This window comes from Mesoplodon mirus, assembly GCF_964341445.2.
Source record: "Mesoplodon mirus genome assembly, chromosome: 10".
NCBI classification, from domain to species: Eukaryota; Metazoa; Chordata; class Mammalia; order Artiodactyla; family Ziphiidae; genus Mesoplodon; species Mesoplodon mirus.
The window spans coordinates 16,156,777-16,177,899 of record NC_138986.1 but is presented as its reverse complement, the minus strand read 5'-3'; the positions used below and the strand labels follow the sequence as shown (position 1 = coordinate 16,177,899).

The window sequence follows — 21,123 nt, the reverse complement described above, 5'->3', positions numbered from 1 at the left end:
TGTTTTTTGTTATTCATAACAAGCCCCTTCAACTCAACCTGAGTTTACGTTAATGAGGTGATTTTTGGAAAGCCCCTATTTAATCACAGGATGGGGACCGTTGTCAGGGGAACCAAACTTGTGATTAGACGGTTGGAACTTACAGTTCTACCACACAACCTCTGGGGAGAAAGAGAGGTTGGAGGTTCAATGAATCACCAATGGCCAGTGATTTAATCCATCATACCCACGTAATGAAGCCTCCATAAAACCCCAAAAGGATAGGGTATGGTGAACATGCGGAGGTGCTAGGAGGGTGGTGTGTCTGGAGAAGGCATGGAAGCTCTGCGTCCCTCCCACGTACCTTGCCCTGGGCTTCTCTTCCATCTAGCGGTTGCTGAATTGCATCCTTTGTAATAAACTGGTAATCTAGTAAGAAAACTGTTTTCCTGAGTTCTGTGAGCTGCTCTAGAAAATTATCAAACCCAAGGGGGGAGTTTTGGTAACCTCTGATTTATACCAGTTGGTCAGAAGCACAGGTGACAAGCTGGACTTGCAACTGGCATGTGATGTGGAGGCACCCTGTGCAACTGAACTCTTAACCTGTGGATCTGAGGCCAGTTGAGTTAGACTGTAGGACACACAACTGGTGTCAAAGAATTGCTTGATGTGGAAAAACAATCCTACACATTTGGAGTACAGAAGTGTTTTGTAAGTAGCAAGCAGAAAGAAAAATAGAGTTTTCCTTATCAGGGAGTTATTGTTTAACGGGCACAGAGTTTCAGTTTTGCAAAATTAAAAACGTTCTGTGGATGTGGTGATAGTTCCACAACAATGGGAATGTACTCAATTGCACTTTAAGAATTGCATACTTAAAAATGGCTAAAATGGTAAATTTTACATTATACATATTTAAACCACAATTTAAAAGAATTTTTAAAGTCACTTGTATTTCTATATACTAGCAATAAATATGTGGATACTGAAATAAAAAATACAATACCACTGATACAGTCACTTAGAAAAGTGAAATACTTAGGTTTAAAATCTAACAAAATATATGCAAGACCTGTATGCTGAAAACTACACAATGCTGATGAAAGAAATCAAAGATCTAAAGTAGATAACATGTTCATGGATTGGAAGACTCAGTGTAACAAAGATCTCAATTTCCCCCAAACTGATACATAGGTTTAACATAATTCCTATCAAAATATCAGAAAGATTCTTTGTAGATGTAGAAAAGCTGATTCCAAAATTTACATGAAAAAAAAGGAACTAGAATAGCTAAAATAACTTTGAAAAGGAAGAATAAAATGGGATGAATTAGTCTACCCAATTTCAAGCTTCCTATATATATAACACAGTATATAACACAGTATAGTAACCAAGACTGTGTGGAGTACTGGTTGAGAGACAGATACATGTATCAATGCAACGTAAGAGAGAGCCCATAAACAGACCCACACAAATATGCCCAAATAATTTTTGAGCAAGGTGTAAAAAATTTATTTTATTGAAGTATATTTACAATGTTGTATTAATTTCTGCTGTACAGTACAGTGACTCAGTTATATATATATATATACACACACACACATTCTTTTTCATATTTTTTCCATATAGTTTATCACAGGATACTGAATGTAGTTCCCTGTGCTATAACAAACCCTTTTCAACAAATGGTGCTGGAGCAATTGAATATGTATAGGCAAAAAATGAACCTTGACCTAAGTCTCACACGTTACACAAAAATCAACTCAAAATAGATCATGGACTTAGATGTAAAACATAAAATTATAAAACTTTTAAGAAAAAAATAAAAAAAATTTGGGATCTAGGGCTAGGCAAAGAATTATAAACTTGACACCAAAAGCATAATTTATAAAAGGAAATGTTGGACTCTACCAAAATTAAAATCTTTTGCCTTGTGAAAGATCCTGCTAAAACAATGGAAAGACAAGCTACACACTTAAAGAAACTATCTGCAAAATACATATCTGACAAAGGACTAGTCTCTAGACTATATAAAGAGCTCTCAAAACTCAAGACTAAAAAAAAATTCATTTGCATAATGGGCAATAGACTTAAGAGAGACATTTCACTGAAGACACTTGTTTCTGTGCTCTTATTTCCTTTTCTTTAGTCATTTGTACAGTTACTATTTAGAGGAATAGACCAACTCAGCACAGAAAGATTGTTAGGATACATTGATAATTGAAAAGAACAGGCTACTTTATGATTCCGGTTACGTTAAAAAAAAAATTACGCAATAGAAAAGGATTAAAAGCATATACCATGAGATTAACAGAACTCTGGGTGGGTAAGAATGTGAGTCTGAGTTTTCTTTTTTCACTTGTTCTATTTTCTGATTTTCTAATTGAATAGGTAACAAAAGGTTTTTAATAGGAAAAAAAATTTATTCATTCTTTATGACTTAATGGCTTTATCTCTTCCATGAAGCTTTCCGACTACTACCAACTCCTTCTAAGAATTCTGCTATTTTTAGTCACTAGCTACCACCAGTTTAGCATCTAATTGTTCTATAATTGTTTGAAATATATTATTCTGATCTCCCCAAATGTAAGTTTCTCAACACTGGGCGTATATTACCAACAAAGACACACTGGCTGAGTTGGGAAGAAAATCTATTCTATACACTTGTTCTTTGGCTGTCAAGTCCTGAGGATTTTAGCACATAAGTCATGTCTACACTCAGCAAAGACACAGATAAGATCTCCTCTTTTTTTTTTTTTCTTTTGCGGTACGCGGGCCTCTCACTGTTGTGGCCTCTCCCGTTGCGGAGCACAGGCTCCGGACGCGCAGGCTCAGTGGCCATGGCTCACAGGCCCAGCCGCTCCGCGGCATGTGGGATCTTCCCGGACCGGGGCACGAACCCGTGTCCCCTGCATCGGCAGGCGGACTCTCAACCACTGTGCCACCAGGGAAGCCCCTAAGATCTCCTCTTAATGTAACTGATTTTATGTTTATTTATTATACTTTGTCCTCTAGCCCTATTCTTGAAACAGTAGAGAATCAAAGGGTGATGGAAACACTATATGTTTTAAACTGAAGGCTAAAATACTTCCATTGGTAAATAAGAACTTATTTTCAAAGTGAGCCTCCTTCTGGGGAATTTATTTTTATCCTACTTTTAACCTAATAATTCTACTTTTGCATTTAGATCAATTAAAGAGCATTTTGAATGTAGTCATCAACCTCTAAGACATTTCATTAAAATTTTAAAAAACGCAATGGTGAAACTGTTTAAGTCAATAGCATATGTAACAAAAATCTCAGTTACGTGGAATGTTTGGGAAATAAAAGCTAACATTTATTGAGCACACACTAGGTAGAAAAAAAAGTTATCTTGGGGCTTCCCTGGTGGCGCAGTGGTTAAGAATCCACCTGCCAATGAAGGGGACACGGGTTCGAGCCCTGGTCCGGGAAGGTCCCACATGCCGCGGAGCAACTAAGCCCATGCGCCACAACTACTGAGCCTGTGCTCTAGAGCCCACGAGCCACAGCTACTGAGCCCGTGTGCCTAGAGCCCATGCTCCGCAACAAGAGAAGCCACCGCAATGAGGAAGCCTGCACACCACAACGAAGAGCAGCCCCCGCTCGACGCAACTAGAGAAAGCCTGTGCACAGCAACGAAGACCCAACGCAGCCAAAAATAAATAAATAAAATAAATAATTTTTTTTAAAAAAGTTATTTTATTTATCCTACAAAAACTCTATAAGACAGGCGTTAAAGTAATTTAATAATAATAATATATGAGGGGATAATATATGAGGGGATAAAATTTAGAAAGACCAAGTAGCTTATGGTAATACATTCAGAAACAGCAGGGATGGTGCTTAAATACAAGTCTCCCTGATTCCAAAGCCCATACTCTTAATCACCATGCTGTATTTTTGAAAAGCTTTATATCTTCCTGTTTTAACAAGCAAATCATATTAATTCAATTTAATTTATCTTGGACAACTGATTTGCTGATTATAGGACCTCAGGTTCTACACATCACTTCTCAGGGTATAAAAGTATAGATATAAAATGAAAAAGGGATAGGACATTGAGCTCTACAAACCACAGATGGTTAACAGGCTGACAACCCACACCCTAGATGACAGGCGAGGGCAACCTTGGTATTGATAATACTGCCTAAGGCCAGAGGCATTAGCCACCTTCCGCATACCCTTCCTTGTTTCAGGAACCACAATAGCACTGCTGTCGGTGAAAGTACAGGAATGCGGGACATAGAACGACGGCGGGAGGGACCCAAGGGAACTGACTCTCCAGATGTACAAGGGCAAATGACCTCCAGAAATGGGGGGGACGGGGAGTAAAGGTGATGCCACAAAACCAAGAACTAAATGCACATCTGTATCTATATCAACAAGGAAGGTTATGCTTAAAGGTGTGGCTTGGCTGGTTACTGGATGAGGTTCTCAAGCAGAATTACAAAGTTAGATTGCAAATTTAGGAAAAAGATCTTGAGGTACGGGCTGATATGATGTTTTGAAAAGGACTGAATGGGCAGCGCCGGGGGCTTTACATTTGCTGCTACCCAGTTTTCACTTTGCCCAGGTGGTGTGGAGGGGTCCTTTTGGTACGACAAGCCAACAGGCGAGCCTGTACTTTACCATTTCATAGACTAGGTATGTGCCTGGGGCAAGGGACTGGGGAGGTGGAAGTAGAGAGGACAGAAACTAGGTTCTCAGAGTCCCATATGCTTCTTACTGCAAGAGAGCACAGGCCCTCAAATAGTAACTGGGACTGGAATCTTGGTTTATAAATCTCATTCCTCACTAATAGGAACCAGGGCTTCCGGGAGAAATGGGGTAAATATACGAAGAGCCTGGAACGTCCTATTTTGCCAGAAAATGAGGAAATGCTCAGAGAATGGTGAGTACGTGTCAAAAAGACAAGATCCAGCTTCAAGGGTCTCCCGCTCCTCAAATCTTGGACAATTTAAGCATCAAAAGGATAGTAACAGATTTTAATTCACTGAATAAAATAAGAGTCCACCAGCCCATACTGATAAAATTAAATAAAGGGGAAGAGAGAGAGCTTTTTCTTGCAGTTCAATGTCAAGTAATTAATGTAGAAGAGATAGTAGCATTAGAAAATGAGTTTTCAATGATCAGAGGAGTAACTGCTTCAGGCAAGAATCACTGGATGCTAAAGCAAGTAACTGAAACTTTAATGAGAAATACGCTATTTATATAACTTCAAAGTATCTCCCCACAAACTACTATAAAGGGAAAAAGAGTAACTGTATAGTGGAGAGACTTGGCAGACACCACCCTAACCAAGTGATCCAATTTATCACAAGTAATAGAACAAATAAACATCCTGTGCCTCCTTATACGATACCCTGAGAAGACCAAAACTTCACTTCAGTGGTATTCCTGCCAAAAATGCACAACCTTAAATCTAATCATGAGGAAACATCAGGCAAATCCAAACTGAGGAACATTCTACAAAATAACTCTTAAAAAAGTCAGGCCAAAAAAGATAAAGGCAGAGGAAATGTTCACATTAAAAGAGACTAAAGAGGGCTTCCCTGGTGGAACAGTGATTAAGAATCGCCTGCCAATCAATGCAGGGGACACGGGTTCGAGCCCCGGTCCAGGAAGATCCCACGTGCTGCGGAGCAACTAAGCCCGTGCGTCACAACTACTGAGCCTGTGCCTAGAGCCTGTGCTCCACAACAAGAGAAGCCCGCGCACCGCAACGAAGAGTAGCCCCTGCTCACTGCAACTAGAGAAAACCCGCATGCAACAACGAAGACCCAATGCAGCCAAAAATAAATAAAATAAATAAATTTTAAAAAAAAAGAAAAAAGAAAAATAAAAGAGACTAAAGAAACATGACAACCAAATGCAATGTATGCTTCTATATTGGGTCCTGGCACGGGGGCGGGGGGAGCTATAAATGACATTATTGGGATAACTGGCAAAATTTTATAAAGGTCTGTGTATTAGATAACAGTACTGTATCAATGCAAAATTTATGATTTTTGATCACTACATTGTTTTTATGCAAAACAATGTCCTAGTATTTAGGAAATTGACTCTAGAATAACTAAGGGTAAAAGGGCATGACTTCTACAACTTACTCTCAATGCTTCAGGAAAAATAAAGTATATACAGAGAGTAAATGATAAAGCAAAAGGGATATAACATTAGTAACTGGTAAAACTGGGTAAAGAATATATGGAAGTTTTTTTTTCTTTATTTTTTTATACAGCAGGTTCTTATTAGTCATCCATTTTATACACATCAGTGTATACATGTCAATCTCAATCTCCCAATTCATCACACTGGAAGTTCTTTATACCATTCTTGTAACTTGTTTGCAAGTCAGAAATTATATCAAGATAGAAAGTTACAAAAAACAACCAAAATTATTTGTTGAATAGAGAGTAGGAAAAATCCTAGCCTAGGTGGAGTGTGACTATGGTTTTATTATAGTAGCAGATTTAATTACTAAAAATTATTAAAATTTGTACAGTCTTCATTTTTAAGGTTAATACATAACTTTTTCATTTATGAAAATCAGTAACATTTACCTTTTCCTCTCTTCCTTTATTCTGTTCTTTCTTTTCCCGACAACGAACAGCTTTCCCTCTGTCATTGTGAACACTGTGTGCAGATGGACGGTGAATTCTGACAGTTGTACTTGGACGGTTACTCTGTGGTTTAGGGTCACTGTACTGAAACGACTGGCGTTTTCTAGGTCCTGGTGAGGGTCTAATCAAACACAAGATCATGAAAATCATAATCAACTCTTGGAGTTGGTCCATATATAGATGAACACACATAGTGTGTACGTTAGTTTATGAACTAAAGAAGCAAAGGCATAACTGAACACAAGATAAAACTGAATAAACTTGAGGTCACTGAAATCTAAGGTCTAACTGGACATAGCTGTCTGTGGTGCACTATGGTTATATGGTAGAAATAATAGAAGTCAAGTGATCATCACCTCTCTTTTAAAAGGAAATAGCTATTGTATATCAAGGATAGATGAAAAATTAGTCTGATTCTTGGAAACTGAAAAGAGAACGATAATCAGAGAAGGGAGTTTTATCAAAAGAGCAAGGACAAAGCACAGGTGTAGAATTCACACTTATGTACTGATATATGTGCAATTTGGTACCATTTTATTTAGAATGTATCACAGTTCTGTTTTAATTAATAAAATTTAATCATTTTCCCATTAAAAAAAAACGGACAAAAGCACTGGCTATGGACAGTTACAAGAACTCATGTATGGTGCTTTACCTCTATGTAGATCACTTCATTTCTGTGGCAGGATTTAGACCTCTCAAATATTTATTAGGCTCCTACTACACTTCTAGACTTGGTTGGGGCCAGTAAAATAAGCAATAAAAAAGGCAGGGGAGGGCCTCCCTGGTGGCGCAGTGGTTGAGAGTCCGCCTGCCGATGCAGGGGATACGGGTTCGTGCCCCGGTCTGGGAGGATCCCATATGCCGCGGAGCGGCTGGGTCCGTGAGCCATGGCCGCTGGGCCTGCGCGTCCGGGGCCTGTGCTCCGCGACGGGAGAGGCCACAGCAGTGAGAGGCCCGCATACCGCAAAAAGAAAAAAAAAAAAAAAAAAAAAAGGCAGGGGAGGGCCTCCCTGGTGGCGCAGTCGTTGAGAGTCCGCCTGCCGATGCAGGGGATGCGGGTTCGTGCCCCGGTCTGGGAGGATCCCATATGCCGCGGAGCGGCTGGGCCCGTGAGCCATGGCCGCTGGGCCTGCGCATCCGGAGCCTGTGCTCCGCAACGGGAGAGGCCACAACAGTGAGAGGCCCGCATACCGCAAAAAAAAAAAAAAAAAAAAAAAAAAAAGGCAGGGGAGTCCTATCCTCAAATACCTCAAGTATAGTTAAGAAAGAAGAAGATACATAAGACTAGGCAAGTATACTAGAAAGTGTGAAAGAATGGCCTCTTGAAGACAAAGTAAATTGGACCTGGAAACACAGAAGTTGACCTAAACAAGATGGTACAATTGCAGACAAGAAAATCAGTGAAGAAAAGCAAAGAAAGCAAGATGAGCTTAATCTATGTAAAGGTTATAAAGATACTAACTGTGAAGACATGGTAAACATTAAAACATGATACTGAACAGATAAGGTGGTTCAGTAGGTAGATCTAAATACTGCCAGTTCAAGAGGCTTGGTTTTTAGCTGATGGCCACTGAAAAGGTTTCAGAAAGATCAGTCTAATAATAAATAAGATACACTGATGAAGGAAACCAAAAAGCAGGGAGATGTTATCAAGGCATGAGATGAGGGCCTAGCTCAAGGAGTAACGATAAAAATCTAAGAGATAGGGCTTCCCTGGTGGCGCAGTGGTTGAGAGTCCGCCTGCCAATGCAGGGGACACGGGTTCGTGCCCCGGTCCGGGAAGATCCCACATGCCGCGGAGCGGCTGGGCCTGTGAGCCATGGTTGCTGAGCCTGCGCGTCCGGAGCCTGTGCTCCGCAACGGGAGAGGCCACAACAGTGAGAGGCCCGCGTACCGCCAAAAAAAAAAAAAATCTAAGAGACACTATGAAAAAAGATACTCTTAGATGTGAAAGGTTGAGAATGAGAATTTGGGAGGATGATAAGCCAAACCAATATATATGTGAAAGGAATGATGAGGGCTCAACTTTGGATTTAGAAACTTGGATAGCCAAGTAGGGATACTGCCTTAAAATATATATTTATTTTTCCTCTTAAGAAAAATAATATAAAATAGACACTGAATTATAATGAAGTATAAAGAATTTGAAAAAGTCCCCTTAACCCCACTATCCAGAGTTAACCACTTAACATATTAGTTTATTTTCTTATGGTTGCCTTTCATTTAAACAAAATTGGAACCATTAAATACGCATATGCTCATATTTTTCTCTACTCATTATATCATGAGGCACTGCCGGTATTCTTTCCTCTATCATCACCTCATAAATGACTTTTAGTGGCTAGCTGGCAGTCAGTCACATAAAATGTGTCACACTTTATCCACTTCTTTTTTTTTTTTTTTATTTTGGCCGCGCCTTGTGGCTTGCACAATCTTAGTTCCCTGACCAGGGATGGAACCCATGCTCCCTGCAGTGGAAGCATGGAGTCCTAACCACTGGACCGCCAGGGAATTCCCTTTATCCACTTCTTACTGCTATTCATTTATCCGAAAAATAATTTACTGAACTATTACTACTGACAGGCACTACTCTGCATTTAAAGTAACAAATTTTTTAAAATAACTTTAATGAAAGCCTTTACTCTCACAGGCTCACATTCAAGTGTGTGTGTGGGCAGAGGGGGTTTCAATGAAGAAATAAACAGTACCTCAGATGATGCTAAATGCTATCTAAGAAAATAAAGAATGGTAGGGTCTACGGAATGATATAGGTAGGGTGATCAGAGATGGCCTTTTTGAGGTGACATTTAAGTAGAGACCTGAAAGAAACAAGAGAACAAGCCATCAAACATCTGAGTTGAAGGAAAGACAAGTGCAGAGAACTAAAACATTTGTGTTTGACTTGTTCAAGAAGGCTGAGGGAGAGAACTGTAAGAACTTAGGTCACAGAGGTAGCAGAGAACCAGATCTCACAGGGTGGCACTGAGGGACATACTGACAACTTTGGGTTTTATGCAGTGAGATGAGAAGATGTCTGAGGGACATGAGCTGACTTTTAAAAGAATCATACCAAAAAGTTCCATTCTATTTCTAATCTTTCCTCTAAAAGGCTTCAATGAACCTCCTGTACAAACATATTTGTGCACAGCACTAGAATGCTGGATCAGTTAAATCTGTTCTTCAAATGGGATTAAAATTTAGGCAATGTCAAGGTCAGAATCACCAGGAGAGTTGAAAGAATAAGCTCTCTTAAGCATGAGTACAAATTAAGACCAACAGAAAAATAAAGAGTTTTGAGGGATATTCAGTTGAGGAAGCAAGTAAAATAAATTACAGGAAGAAATAGAAAGATGCAGCAAATAAAGTCAAAGAGGAGAACTTTGTAGTTAATAGTAATCCAGGGCATTTAAACTCAGAAACATAAAAAGATATTGAAGAAAAGCCAGAAGCAATAAGGAGGGACACTAGGGTTCATCATCATAGACTTTCCAAGACGAAAGACTCATTTAACTCAACTTTCCATTACCCCTAAGAGAGAAGCCTCCTGCCTCCACATATGAGATTGTGGCAACCAAACAGTTCATTAAATTTGAAATCAACTGAATAATCACTGGGCACATCTATTCATTGGAAAGTTCTTACCAGTAATTGATAAAGGAGTTACAGGGTTGTTATAGACTGAATGTTTGTACCCCTCCAAAATTCATTATGTTGAATTCCTAAACCCCAATGTGATCATTTGAAGTAAGGAAGTAATTAAAAGGTAAATAAGATCAAAAGGGTGGGGTCGATCTCGGAATTAGTATCCCTATTAAGAGACACCAGAAAGCTTGCTGTTCCCTCTGCCATGTGAGGACACAGAGAAGAGGAAGTCACTGCTCAGGAAGAGTCCTCACCAGGAACCAAATCGGCTGGCACCTTAGTCTTGGACTTTCTGGCCTTCAGAACTGTGAGAAATAAGTTCCTGTTGCTTAAGCCACCCAGTCTGTGGTATTTTGTTATGGCAGCCAGAGTAGACTGATACAAGGGCCAAATGATGATTCTCCAGAAGGAGGAAAAACAAAAGAAAGTAGGAGTAAGACATATTCATAGGTAAAATAAAATAAAAACACAACTTGACTCATCTATTATTAGTTCTACTTTTGAAATTAAGAAAAAGTAATCATAAATGTGGAAAAATATTCACTTTATTTGTAACAACAAAAAAGGGGAGGACTTCCCTGGTGGCGCAGTGGTTGAGAATCCGCCTGCCAATGCAGGGGACACAGGTGTGATCCCTGGTCTGGGAAGGTCCCACATGCCGCGGAGCAACTAGGCCTGTGCGCCACAACTACTGAGCCCGCGTGCCCTAGGGCCCGTTCTCCACAACAACAGAACCACCGCAATGAGAAGCCCACACACCGCAACGAGGAGTAGCCCCCACTCGCCGCAACTAGAGAAAGCCTGTGTGCAGCAATGAAGACCCAACGTGGCCAAAAATAAATAAAATTTTTTTTAAAAAAGAGGAAACAGTGAATAAGAGCATGATTAACTATGTAGGTTAGATCCCTCAAAAGAGTAGCAAACAACCCTTTAAAAGCAACAGAGAATAAGGTCTAAGATGGCTTATAAATTATCAACGTTTACAATATGAAGAGCAAATTACTTAACCTATCTAAGCTTAAGTGTCCGTATCAGAAATTGGGGCTAAAAGTTTAGTACCTACCGTCTAAGACTGTTTTGAGAATTAAATAATATATGTAATGTATGTAAAGCAATTAACACGGTATCTGGTACGTGTATGACAATTGTTGTCTACTTTTAGGATTTTTTAAAGAAACAGGGTACAAGGTTCTGTATTATGGATACAGCACAACTACAACTATGGAAATAAACAATGCATAAAAGTCTAGAAGTCGCACTAGGGTGACTCTATGATTTCCCCCCTACTTTTATGCATTTTCCTATTCTTCTTTAATGAGCCTATTGCTGTACTTTTTTTTTTTATTTTTAGTGAATTCTAAAATAAAACAGAAAGTATACATAAAAGTACTTAGAGTAAGGGTAAAATTTAGTAAATATTCAGAAGGTATCAGAGTCAATAACAGAACATTAGTACTTTTATCTGGAGCTGAAGAAAATCAAAGTGGCTAAGAAACAAGCAATACCCATCAGTTAATGTTAAACGAGGGGAAACACTTTGGTATGGTACTTCTTGAAGTGTGATCCATTGACCACCTGTATCAGAATCACCTGAAGACTTCTGGGCTCCACCAGATTCTCTGGGAGTGAAGCCCCGGAATCCACATTCTGAATGAGTATCCCAGGAGACCTTTATGTATGCTAGAGTTTGGGAATAACTGGTATGGCAGAGTGCCAGCTTTGTAATCAAACATATCTGGGTTCGAATCCTAGCTCCACCAGTTATTACCTCTGTGATAATGGGAAAAAGTTACTTAACTTCCCTCTACCTCAGCTATCTTACCTGAAACACAGAGAAAATATGACTTATTTGGAAGGCTTATTGTAAGAAATAGAGTAACATGTGTATCCTGTATTAGTGCTCAGAACTCTGGGAGCACTCAATATCTAGCACCTATCATAAAATACAATTGAGAATGAACAGTTATAATGACAGAATCTTAAACACCTGAAAAACACCTGAGCAATGTTTTAACGCAAGGTTCTCAAACTGGTTAAGGGACAAAGAACCTGAAAGTCAGTGTTTTTTGTACGATGCTATTTTACACTAATGTATTTAAACCCACAATATAAACTAGGAAATCTATTATGTGAGTAAAACGGATAAATGACACCCACTTGCACACTCGTCAGTTAAAAATTATGTAGTGGAACTAAGCATAATTGGCTCTTTTGCATTTCAGTAAATATCAACTTTCACTAATTGTTCATTTGCTGGCACCAGGTAATAGGAAACTGGGGATAAAAATACCAAAGAAAAACCTATAATTGAGAACATTTTATCTTTTCTTTTTTTCTGTGAACTAAAAAGCCCATTTTTAAATTTTAGCAGCAGTATAGCTTGATAGATAGCAGTATTCTGTGATAGCTTTTTGAGAACCACTGTTTTAGTCTAATTCCCTCACTTTACATAACAAAAAGCTGAGCTCTAGAGAGGTTACATGATTTTCCCAGAGCTACAAATAATGATACAGACCTAGAGCCCAGATACTTCAATCTCCATCCCCATGTCCCTTCCATAAGGTAACAGTACCTACTACTTTAAGCTCATTCACAAAAGCATATTTTTGGTCTATGTCTACCTAAATTTAATTTACTGAAATGAGGCAGTTACATGATATACAGTTTAAGAGTTACAAAAGGTATTCAGTAAAAAACCCTCTCCCGTTCCCATCTCTCAGTCTCCAGTTCTCTTCCTAGGTAGAACCAATGCTATCAGTTTTCTGTGCCAGTGTGTTTCTTAAACGGTCTCCACTTACCTTCGTTCAACAGGTACAGGCAGGGACCAGACTTCTCCCTCGGACGCTGGAAGCTCATGCTGTGCAGCTTTTAATGGAGTGCTGTCTAGTTTAAAGCTTTCTAGTGTTTTCATGATATCCTTAACGTGTTTAGCTTCCACATTTATTTCCTGCCAAACCTGATTTCAAAGGAGAATATGGCTCTTTAAATTTCTATAACTTAATAAATCACTGCCAAGATTAAGTTGGGCCATTTATTAAAGATGTCAGAAGCCTCCATTTTGACATCAGATATCCAGGAAACCATACCAAAATATTCTGTTGAAATTTTAATAATGGTTCATGAGTTCTTTATTTCTAATTGCAAAATTAATTCTGATAAAATGAATTAAGTATCCTGGCTAATTAAGCCATCATGACTGACTTACGGTTCGTATTCAAAGTGCATAACAAATTTAAAAGTTAGCTGTAACTTCAAAGTTTGGTAAAAACAATACTTTTGCAAGTTGCACTTTAATGGTTCTTATGCTACTTAATTGACTTTAAAAATGCTGATCAGAATCCACTAATTTCATAACTAATGGACTGCATCCCACAGTTTGAAAAATAAAGCTTCGGAGGATAAATGGCTCAATCCACACACAACCAATATATTTTTTTTAAAAGCAGTCTTGACTCAATTTTAAAACTATATATATATATATATATATATATATATATATATATATATATATATATATATATACACATACACACACACACACACATATATATATATGAAATACTGAAATGAAGTTAGTAATATTTGGCTTTAAAACTAAATGATTTAAATATCCTTATAAAAAAGCTTAGACTTTTTAAGTAAAAGCTGCTGGCCTAAGAACAAAAGGTCTTAAAAGTCTTTCAGTGACAAATTTAAGACTCTTTATGAAATAAAGTGTTTTCCCCTTCTAATGTAAAATATGCAGAGGCAGACTTAAGGAAAGAGGTTAAGTTCAAAGAGGTAGAATATTTCTCTTTTAAAGAAATTTAGGACAAATATGGAATACTATGAAAAAAGCAGTTTAGTAGTATCTGAGGGATAATACTCTACCTAGAAGACCAGCACAAAAAGACTATTAATTTCTATAATATTTCTCTCCTGTGACATTGTTGAACCATATTATAAATGCCATATTCAACTGGACCTGTTTATAGTTTCTACCTATAAACTTTTACTGGTCCTCAGTGACTAAAGTTCCTCACGTGGGATGCAAATATGGTCTGCTTTATGATGTTCTATAGAGAATATGGTACTTGTGAGATTCAGGTGTCACCTGCAGTTTCAACAATGGCTTAATAAAGTCAATTCTAATTTTACCAGGTAAAAATGTGATCTAGAAAAAAATTTCAAAACCATTACTATTAGATTCCAAAAATTAGAATAACTGAGTAGAACTCATCATACTGATGATGGAGAATATGGACTAATATAATAATCAAGTTTTAAGAAACATTATATACAAATCCATGTAATAAATTATACACTCTTAATGTAAAGCTTCAAAAGCACTACCTATTTACATCTGAGTATTTTAAACCATTAAAACAAACATCAGTCATGTTTCTTACCTGTTGCCATTTCTGCTGGAGGTATGTATCTTTGACTGAGTATAGATACTTGTTCATTTGATCAAGAACTCCCTGATAATAGACCATTGCAGAGTCATAATTTCCCAGCAATGCATATTCACGGGCCAATTTTACATTCTCACTAATCATAAGAAGACTCATGCTCAATTATAAGCTAAAAAAGAAAGAAACATTTAATATTACCTCTTAAAAATAAGTACTACAAAGAGTTTTTTAAAAGTATACTTTCCAAGGATCTCTGAAGACACTCACAATGTACTTTCCATCTCTATACATTTGTTCATGCTAATTTCCACTCCTTCAAAGAAATTCCTCAGTTCCCACAGTCAAACCCTACCTATGTGTCAAAACCCCACTCAGATGGCAATTCTCCCAGTATGTCAACCTTCTGAACTTCCCAGTTCAAAATAAGCCCTCCCCCTTCTAAAGTCCCCTGGCTCTTTACTGGGGCCTTCATCTCAAGGCACTTGTCTACCTTGAATCTCTAAGTTCTTTTAGAGCAGGATTTACAGAGGAAAGGTCTGAGATGGTAACTTCAGTGCGTGACATACAAGTCTTACTGAACATCTGCAGAACAAATGCAGAATGCTAGATCATTTTTTGGAGGGCACTGTGACAGCAGAAAACACACGTGTTTTGAGGTTAGAAGAATCTTGGTTAGAATTGTAATTCTGCCACCTTTGTCAAGTCCCTTAACTTTAATGAGCCTTAGTTTTTAAATCTGTAATTGGGATAGTAACTATTTCCAAGAGTTGCACTAGAAGGAATAAATGGCTATTTAGAGTCCCTACCATAGCACTTGGCAAAGAATAGGTCTTCAATAAATGCTAAGTGCATCTTCCCTGAAACTTTCCATATACAAGAACTAAGCATAGTCTTAGTGGATATATGGATATGGGGTTTTTATAGGTGGGATTTTACCTACCCTCTAGACAGAAGCTAATTCCAATCACATAAAAATTGGCCCAGGAAACAAGGGGAAAACTGATCAACTTTTTATGCGGTGAGAATCACCTCAATTTCAAAACTAATTAAGAGCAATAAAAAGTCTGTTTCACTTATGAACATGATGTGGTAATCTTAAATAAAAGATTAGCTAACTAAAAAAAAGAAAAAAAAAGATTAGCTAACTAACAATGTATCAGCGCGTACACACACACACACACACACACACACACACTCTCTCTCTCTCTCTCTCTCTCTCTCTCTCTCTCTCTCTCTCTCCATGACCAGAAGGTTTATCCCAGGAATGCAATTATAATCTACGTGTAGAAAATCCATCCTTGTAATTCCTCATACTAACGGACAAAAGAACTTCATACAAAAATGGGTAGCAGGCTTCCCTGGTGGCGCAGTCGTTGAGAATCTGCTTGCTAATGCAGGGGACACGGGTTCGAGCCCTGGTCTGGGAAGATCCCACATACCGCGGAGCAACTGAGCCCGTGCACCACAATTACTGAGCCTGCGCGTCTGGAGCCTGTGCTCCGCAACAAGAGAGGCCACGATATTGAGAGGCCCCGCGCACCGTGATGAAGAGTGGCCCCCACTTGCCGCAACTGGAGAAAGCCCTCACACAGAAACGAAGACCCAACACAGCCATAAATAAATAAATAAAATAAAATTTAAAAAGGGTAGCACATAAAGGCGTAAAGCATAATTCATGGAAGGGAAAACCCAAATGGTTAACAAGTACAGATACTAGTAATAGAAGAATGCAATGAGAGACCCCTTTTACATTTACCAGATTAAAAAAATTAATAAATCCAATAATACTAAGTATTGGCAGTTATTTGGGAGAAAGGACATTCTCACATACAATGTGTGGGCATAAACTGGTATAATCATTTTGGAGAGCAATCTGGCAGTACTTAGAGAAATTATGTATGCATATATCCTATGACCTTGCAACCCTACTTTTCTGTAAATATTCCAGAGGAAATTTCACACAGACCCACAAAGGGACTTGTTTTGGATGTTAACGACAGAACTGTTTGAGAAATCAATAGTTGGAGGTAATCTATCTATTCCCTGCTAAGAAAATAGGTAAGGAAATATGGTGGATGCACCCTGTAGAGAATACTACGTAGCAGATGGAAGCAATGAACAAAATTTGCAAATAGCAACATGGACAGATCATCAAAATACAGGGTTGGGTGTAAAAAAAACTTGGACATAGAACAAGGTCTAAATGCCAAGATCATTTTATAAACTTAAAATTATGCTATATTTATTGGGTTGGCCAAAAAGTTTGTTCGGGTTTTTCCGTACTATGTCATGGAACCTGTACGAACTTTTTGGCCAACCCAATATATATGGTGAATAAAACACTCTTTTTTAAAGGACACATACACACCTAAGAACATATATTAAATATATTACAGTGTCTGTGGAGGGTGAGATAGGGAAATATGAATGAAGAAAGAGGATGAAGGGTAGGGGAGTAACCAAAAATAAATACAACAAAAGAAGGGCCTTATATCCATCAATAATCACAGAGAGCCTGTAAGGTGGCTCTCAATGACCTCTCTGCTTCCTGGTGTCCATACCCTTGTGTAATCATCTCCCCTTGAATGTGAGCTTGTAACAAACAGAATATACAAAAATAATGGAACATCATTTCTGAGATTAGACTGGGACTTCCACCTTGCTTACTGTCTTTTGCTCTCTCGTTGGACTACTCTAAGGCAAAACCAGCTACCATGTTGTGAGTTGCCCAGTGCAGAGGCTCACATGGCAAAGAACTGATGGAGGGAGGCCCAAGGGCAACAGCCAGTGAGGAACTGAGGCCCCCAGTCCAACAGACCAGAGGAACTGAATCCTGCCAACAACCATGTGAGGGAGGCAGGAAGTTGGATCCTCCCTCAGCTGACCCTTGAGATAAATGCAGCCCTGACTGATACCCTGACTACAGCCTGTGCGAGACCCTGAATCAGAAGCACCTAGCCAAGCTATGCCCAGAGCCTGACCAAAGAAACCGTGAGACAATAAATGTTTGTTGTTTTAAGCCATTAAGTTTTCGGGTAATTTGTTATGAAGCAATACAGCTATGAACTGAGGTCTATAAGTAATTCAAGACTGAGCATCTGGGGTCCAAAAGAAAAGGAAAAAAAATCCCATGACTGAAAAGCATGACCACTGATAATATTCCATCTTAATAAGAGCTCTGTGGTCAGACACCATGGCTCTCTGTTATTTTATGGATATATCCCCAGCACCTAGAACCATGCTTCCTTTCACACAGCAGATACTCAGTAAATCTTTGAATGAATGAATACTGTCCGGTTTTGTCTAACTACTACGATTTCTTACTTTTGTCCAGTTTCTGACCCTCAGCACTCTCACAATGCTTGATCCTCAACTCATCCCTACCAGAACTGTGCGACTGCTTTTGCTCTGAAGCTATATATGCCCTACAGTGACACCTAGTCTGAGCAATAATGTTATACGGGTACAGCTGGAGCTGGCTGCTGGCAGTATATCGCTGATCTGGATAAGCATAGATAGCAAGACTCTAACGTCTTTTCCTTCTCTCTCTCTTTTCCTTAACAGACTCCCTCCAGATCTTTCTTCCCTTCCCCCAACTAAAAAAAAAAAAATCCAAATTAAGTTGTTACTTATATATAGGTTGTCGTTTTGTATTTCTGAGGGCCAGGGCTCAATGTTCCAAAATTCACAGAAGTCACTCCAGGCCTTCTTTGAAGGTTCCGTGTCATGGATACTTCTTTCTAGTCAGATAAAATTCCTGAGGAGCCAATGAATCGACATTTTCTAACAAACAAATGTAAAGTCAATCCAAGGCCACATTAAAAATGACCTGAAAAATTCTTGGTTATCAAAGAAATGATGTGTTTACCGAAAATGTATCAAAATACCATGCAATGAATAAATGTTAGACAAAAAACAAATTTTCCTATTCTTTTAGTATCAGACATTCTTCTTCTGAAATGAACGTCAACACTGTAAATTTATGAGATTCTTCAATTTTCAAGACTATATCCTTATCATTGCCAAAATTACACTTTAGGAAGACAGAATTTGGGTCTACCTGACACAATATCTGGCAGTACTTGAAGAAATGAATATATGTGAAGAAGAGCCTGTAGACCAAATTTTAACCACAGTGAACTGTAAACACTACCTGTTGGTTCAATTAGTAGAACAAAAATGAGATTATAAAATTATAAAAAATGAGACTGTCCAAAAACACAGACTGTTGGTTTTTAAAGAGATTATTAAAGAGAAAAATAAACATAAGCATAGGTGATGCATGCTTTATCTCACAGCAAGCTTTTCCTTTACATGATCCTTCCTATCAGAACCATCCTTTTGCTTAAGTGTACTGAGTATTTATTTATCTTAATGACTAAATTCATTTATTTAAACTAAGTAAGATGCAACATGAAATTTTAATTCAAATAACAGTCAAAATTTTTTTAAACACTAAAAACTCAATATTACAGCAAAATTTCTAGCAAACTTAATGTGATGTTGTGTGATCCACAAAGAGTATCTTTTTAAGCAAACAGCTAAAAAACAAACAATCCTGAACTATTGTTGTAAACAGAAATTCAACATTGTTTTTAATACAGTAAATTCTACAAGATTCTCTAATCCTTAGTATTTGTCAGAATTGTGATACCAGTTTCAAAATAAGATGCAGAATCCGTTGTAGACTATATAATATGCCTAATACTGAATCTATAAAATGTAAAGAGGTCTTGAATAACCAATGCCATAAAGTAGCTTTATATAGCTTTTCACAGTCTAAGAATGTTGGAAAGTCGATTGGCACTGCCTTTTTTTTTTTTTAAGATATGAAACAAGTCACAAGTTATTAATACTAATACAAGACAAAGAGTTTTGCCACTATTTCTTTGTGTGAGAACTCACTGATTACAAAAACCATCTCCTTTGGAAAAAAAAATAAGGCTGCACACTAAGATATTTAGGCCTGTATGAACATCACAAGAATCTTTCGCTACCTTGGTGCTCTAGCATTGTGACTATGGGGCAAAGATTTATCGCACACGTTCTAAAACGTTAGGAATGTCCTCAGCAGTATCTAAAGGTCTGATTTCAAAGAGGAAGACAAATGAGTGCTTTCAAGAGAGCAGCAATGTTAGTAACTGATATAAATGTTAGTGACTGATGTAAAAATGGCACTTCGCAGTTAAAAGAGAAAATTATTTTTGAGTAAATAAGGGCCTGAGACTATCCACTGCAAAGCATTAAGGATCCACGTTCATCGCTAACTTCATCACCATATAATATACAGTATGAAACAAAGTTTCGAGGGATACGTTTTGTAAAAGGTACCAACTCTAAACAAAAAGGTCCATAGCCTCCCAGAGAACGCCCGGCTCCAGAATAAACTAAATAAGAAAGAACATCCTCAACAACAACACACCTACCTAACAAAACATAAGAAAGGAAGCTGCATCCCCAAAGTCAAGGCTTTTGGTGTTTTTTTTTAGGGTAGAGGGTTTCGGGCGGGGGCGTGGACGAATTCGGGAGAGGACCCGTCAAAAAAGCGAGGAAATAAAAACAGGTTGTCTCGGCCGGAGACTTCTCTAAGGAGACAGGCCTAGAGTGGGATCGGCAGGAGCCCCCAGAAGTCTCTGTCCGGACAGGACTCCTCCGGTAGGGGGACCGTCACCCGAGCCACAGGTGTCAGCGACAACAGCAAGGACCTAGGACCTCGGCGCAGGCACCGGCAAGTTCACAGCCGAATGCGCAGCGGGATCGCATCACAGGCTCCCGAATCCCTCGCCGACCCGGCCACATGGGTCGGGGATTCCCAGGAGACCTAGAGAGCCAACACTCACCTGTGTCTCCGAGGCTCCTCAGGAAACCGCCCACCGGCAGGCGGAGCGGGAGGGCCGAGCGGGGCTCCGGGCAGCGAGGAAGGGGGGCCTGCCCGGTCCTGCCCCAACCACCCTGTTTTGTGCTCACGGACCCAGCACTGCCTGGTCCAACCGTCACCAGCCTCAGGGCGCTGCTTCCACTCACCGAGAATTTGAAGGCAAACCCGCCAGTTTCACTTCCGGTGCTGGGGAGAACCTCGGTGATTCCGGCGCAAGCTGGGCTACGCCCCGGGAGCGAGGACGCCGTGCGTCGAGCGCGCGCCGTGCGTCGGTTGGGCGGGGTCGACGGAGGTGGGGCGGGGCCGACGGAGGTGGGGCGGGGCCGACGGGGGCGCGCCTGCGCAGTCCCGCGCCAAGCCTCCCGCGCGGACTGGGCAGGGGCGGGTAGTAATGACTCAAATTAGAGCTTCCTCACTTTTCCTCCCTCTTGATTTTCATCACTCTCTTCACAGGTTAGGAGGTCAGAGTGTCTATTTTACAGGTGAGTGTCAAGGGTCAAACAATTCGTTTGTGACAAATACTGTTTTAGAACCAAATACTCAGAATTTGGCTGAGGCGCTTGTCACGACATAACATGAATAAAATAGA

General features: G+C 39.2%; 1 protein-coding gene across 4 annotated transcripts in view; it reads right to left on the bottom strand.

The window, feature by feature from the left end:
* KATNA1 (katanin catalytic subunit A1) overlaps window positions 1-20,768 on the bottom strand; it is a 35,851-nt gene extending 15,083 nt beyond the window's left edge. The window contains exons 1-5 of one of the 4 annotated variants that reach the window (XM_082633526.1): window positions 20,497-20,759; window positions 18,286-18,413; window positions 14,651-14,825; window positions 13,061-13,218; window positions 6,558-6,738 (exon numbers count right to left, since the gene is read on the bottom strand). In XM_082633526.1, the coding sequence (XP_082489652.1) occupies window positions 6,558-6,738; window positions 13,061-13,218; window positions 14,651-14,812 (501 nt within the window). In that variant the 5' untranslated portion in view covers window positions 14,813-14,825; window positions 18,286-18,413; window positions 20,497-20,759. Of the gene's footprint in view, window positions 1-6,557; window positions 6,739-13,060; window positions 13,219-14,650; window positions 14,826-18,285; window positions 18,414-20,496 lie in introns of all 4 variants that reach the window. The other 3 variants (XM_082633528.1, XM_082633527.1, XM_082633525.1) reach the window with 3 other exon arrangements.
* Between the last annotated feature and the right edge of the window lie 355 nt (window positions 20,769-21,123).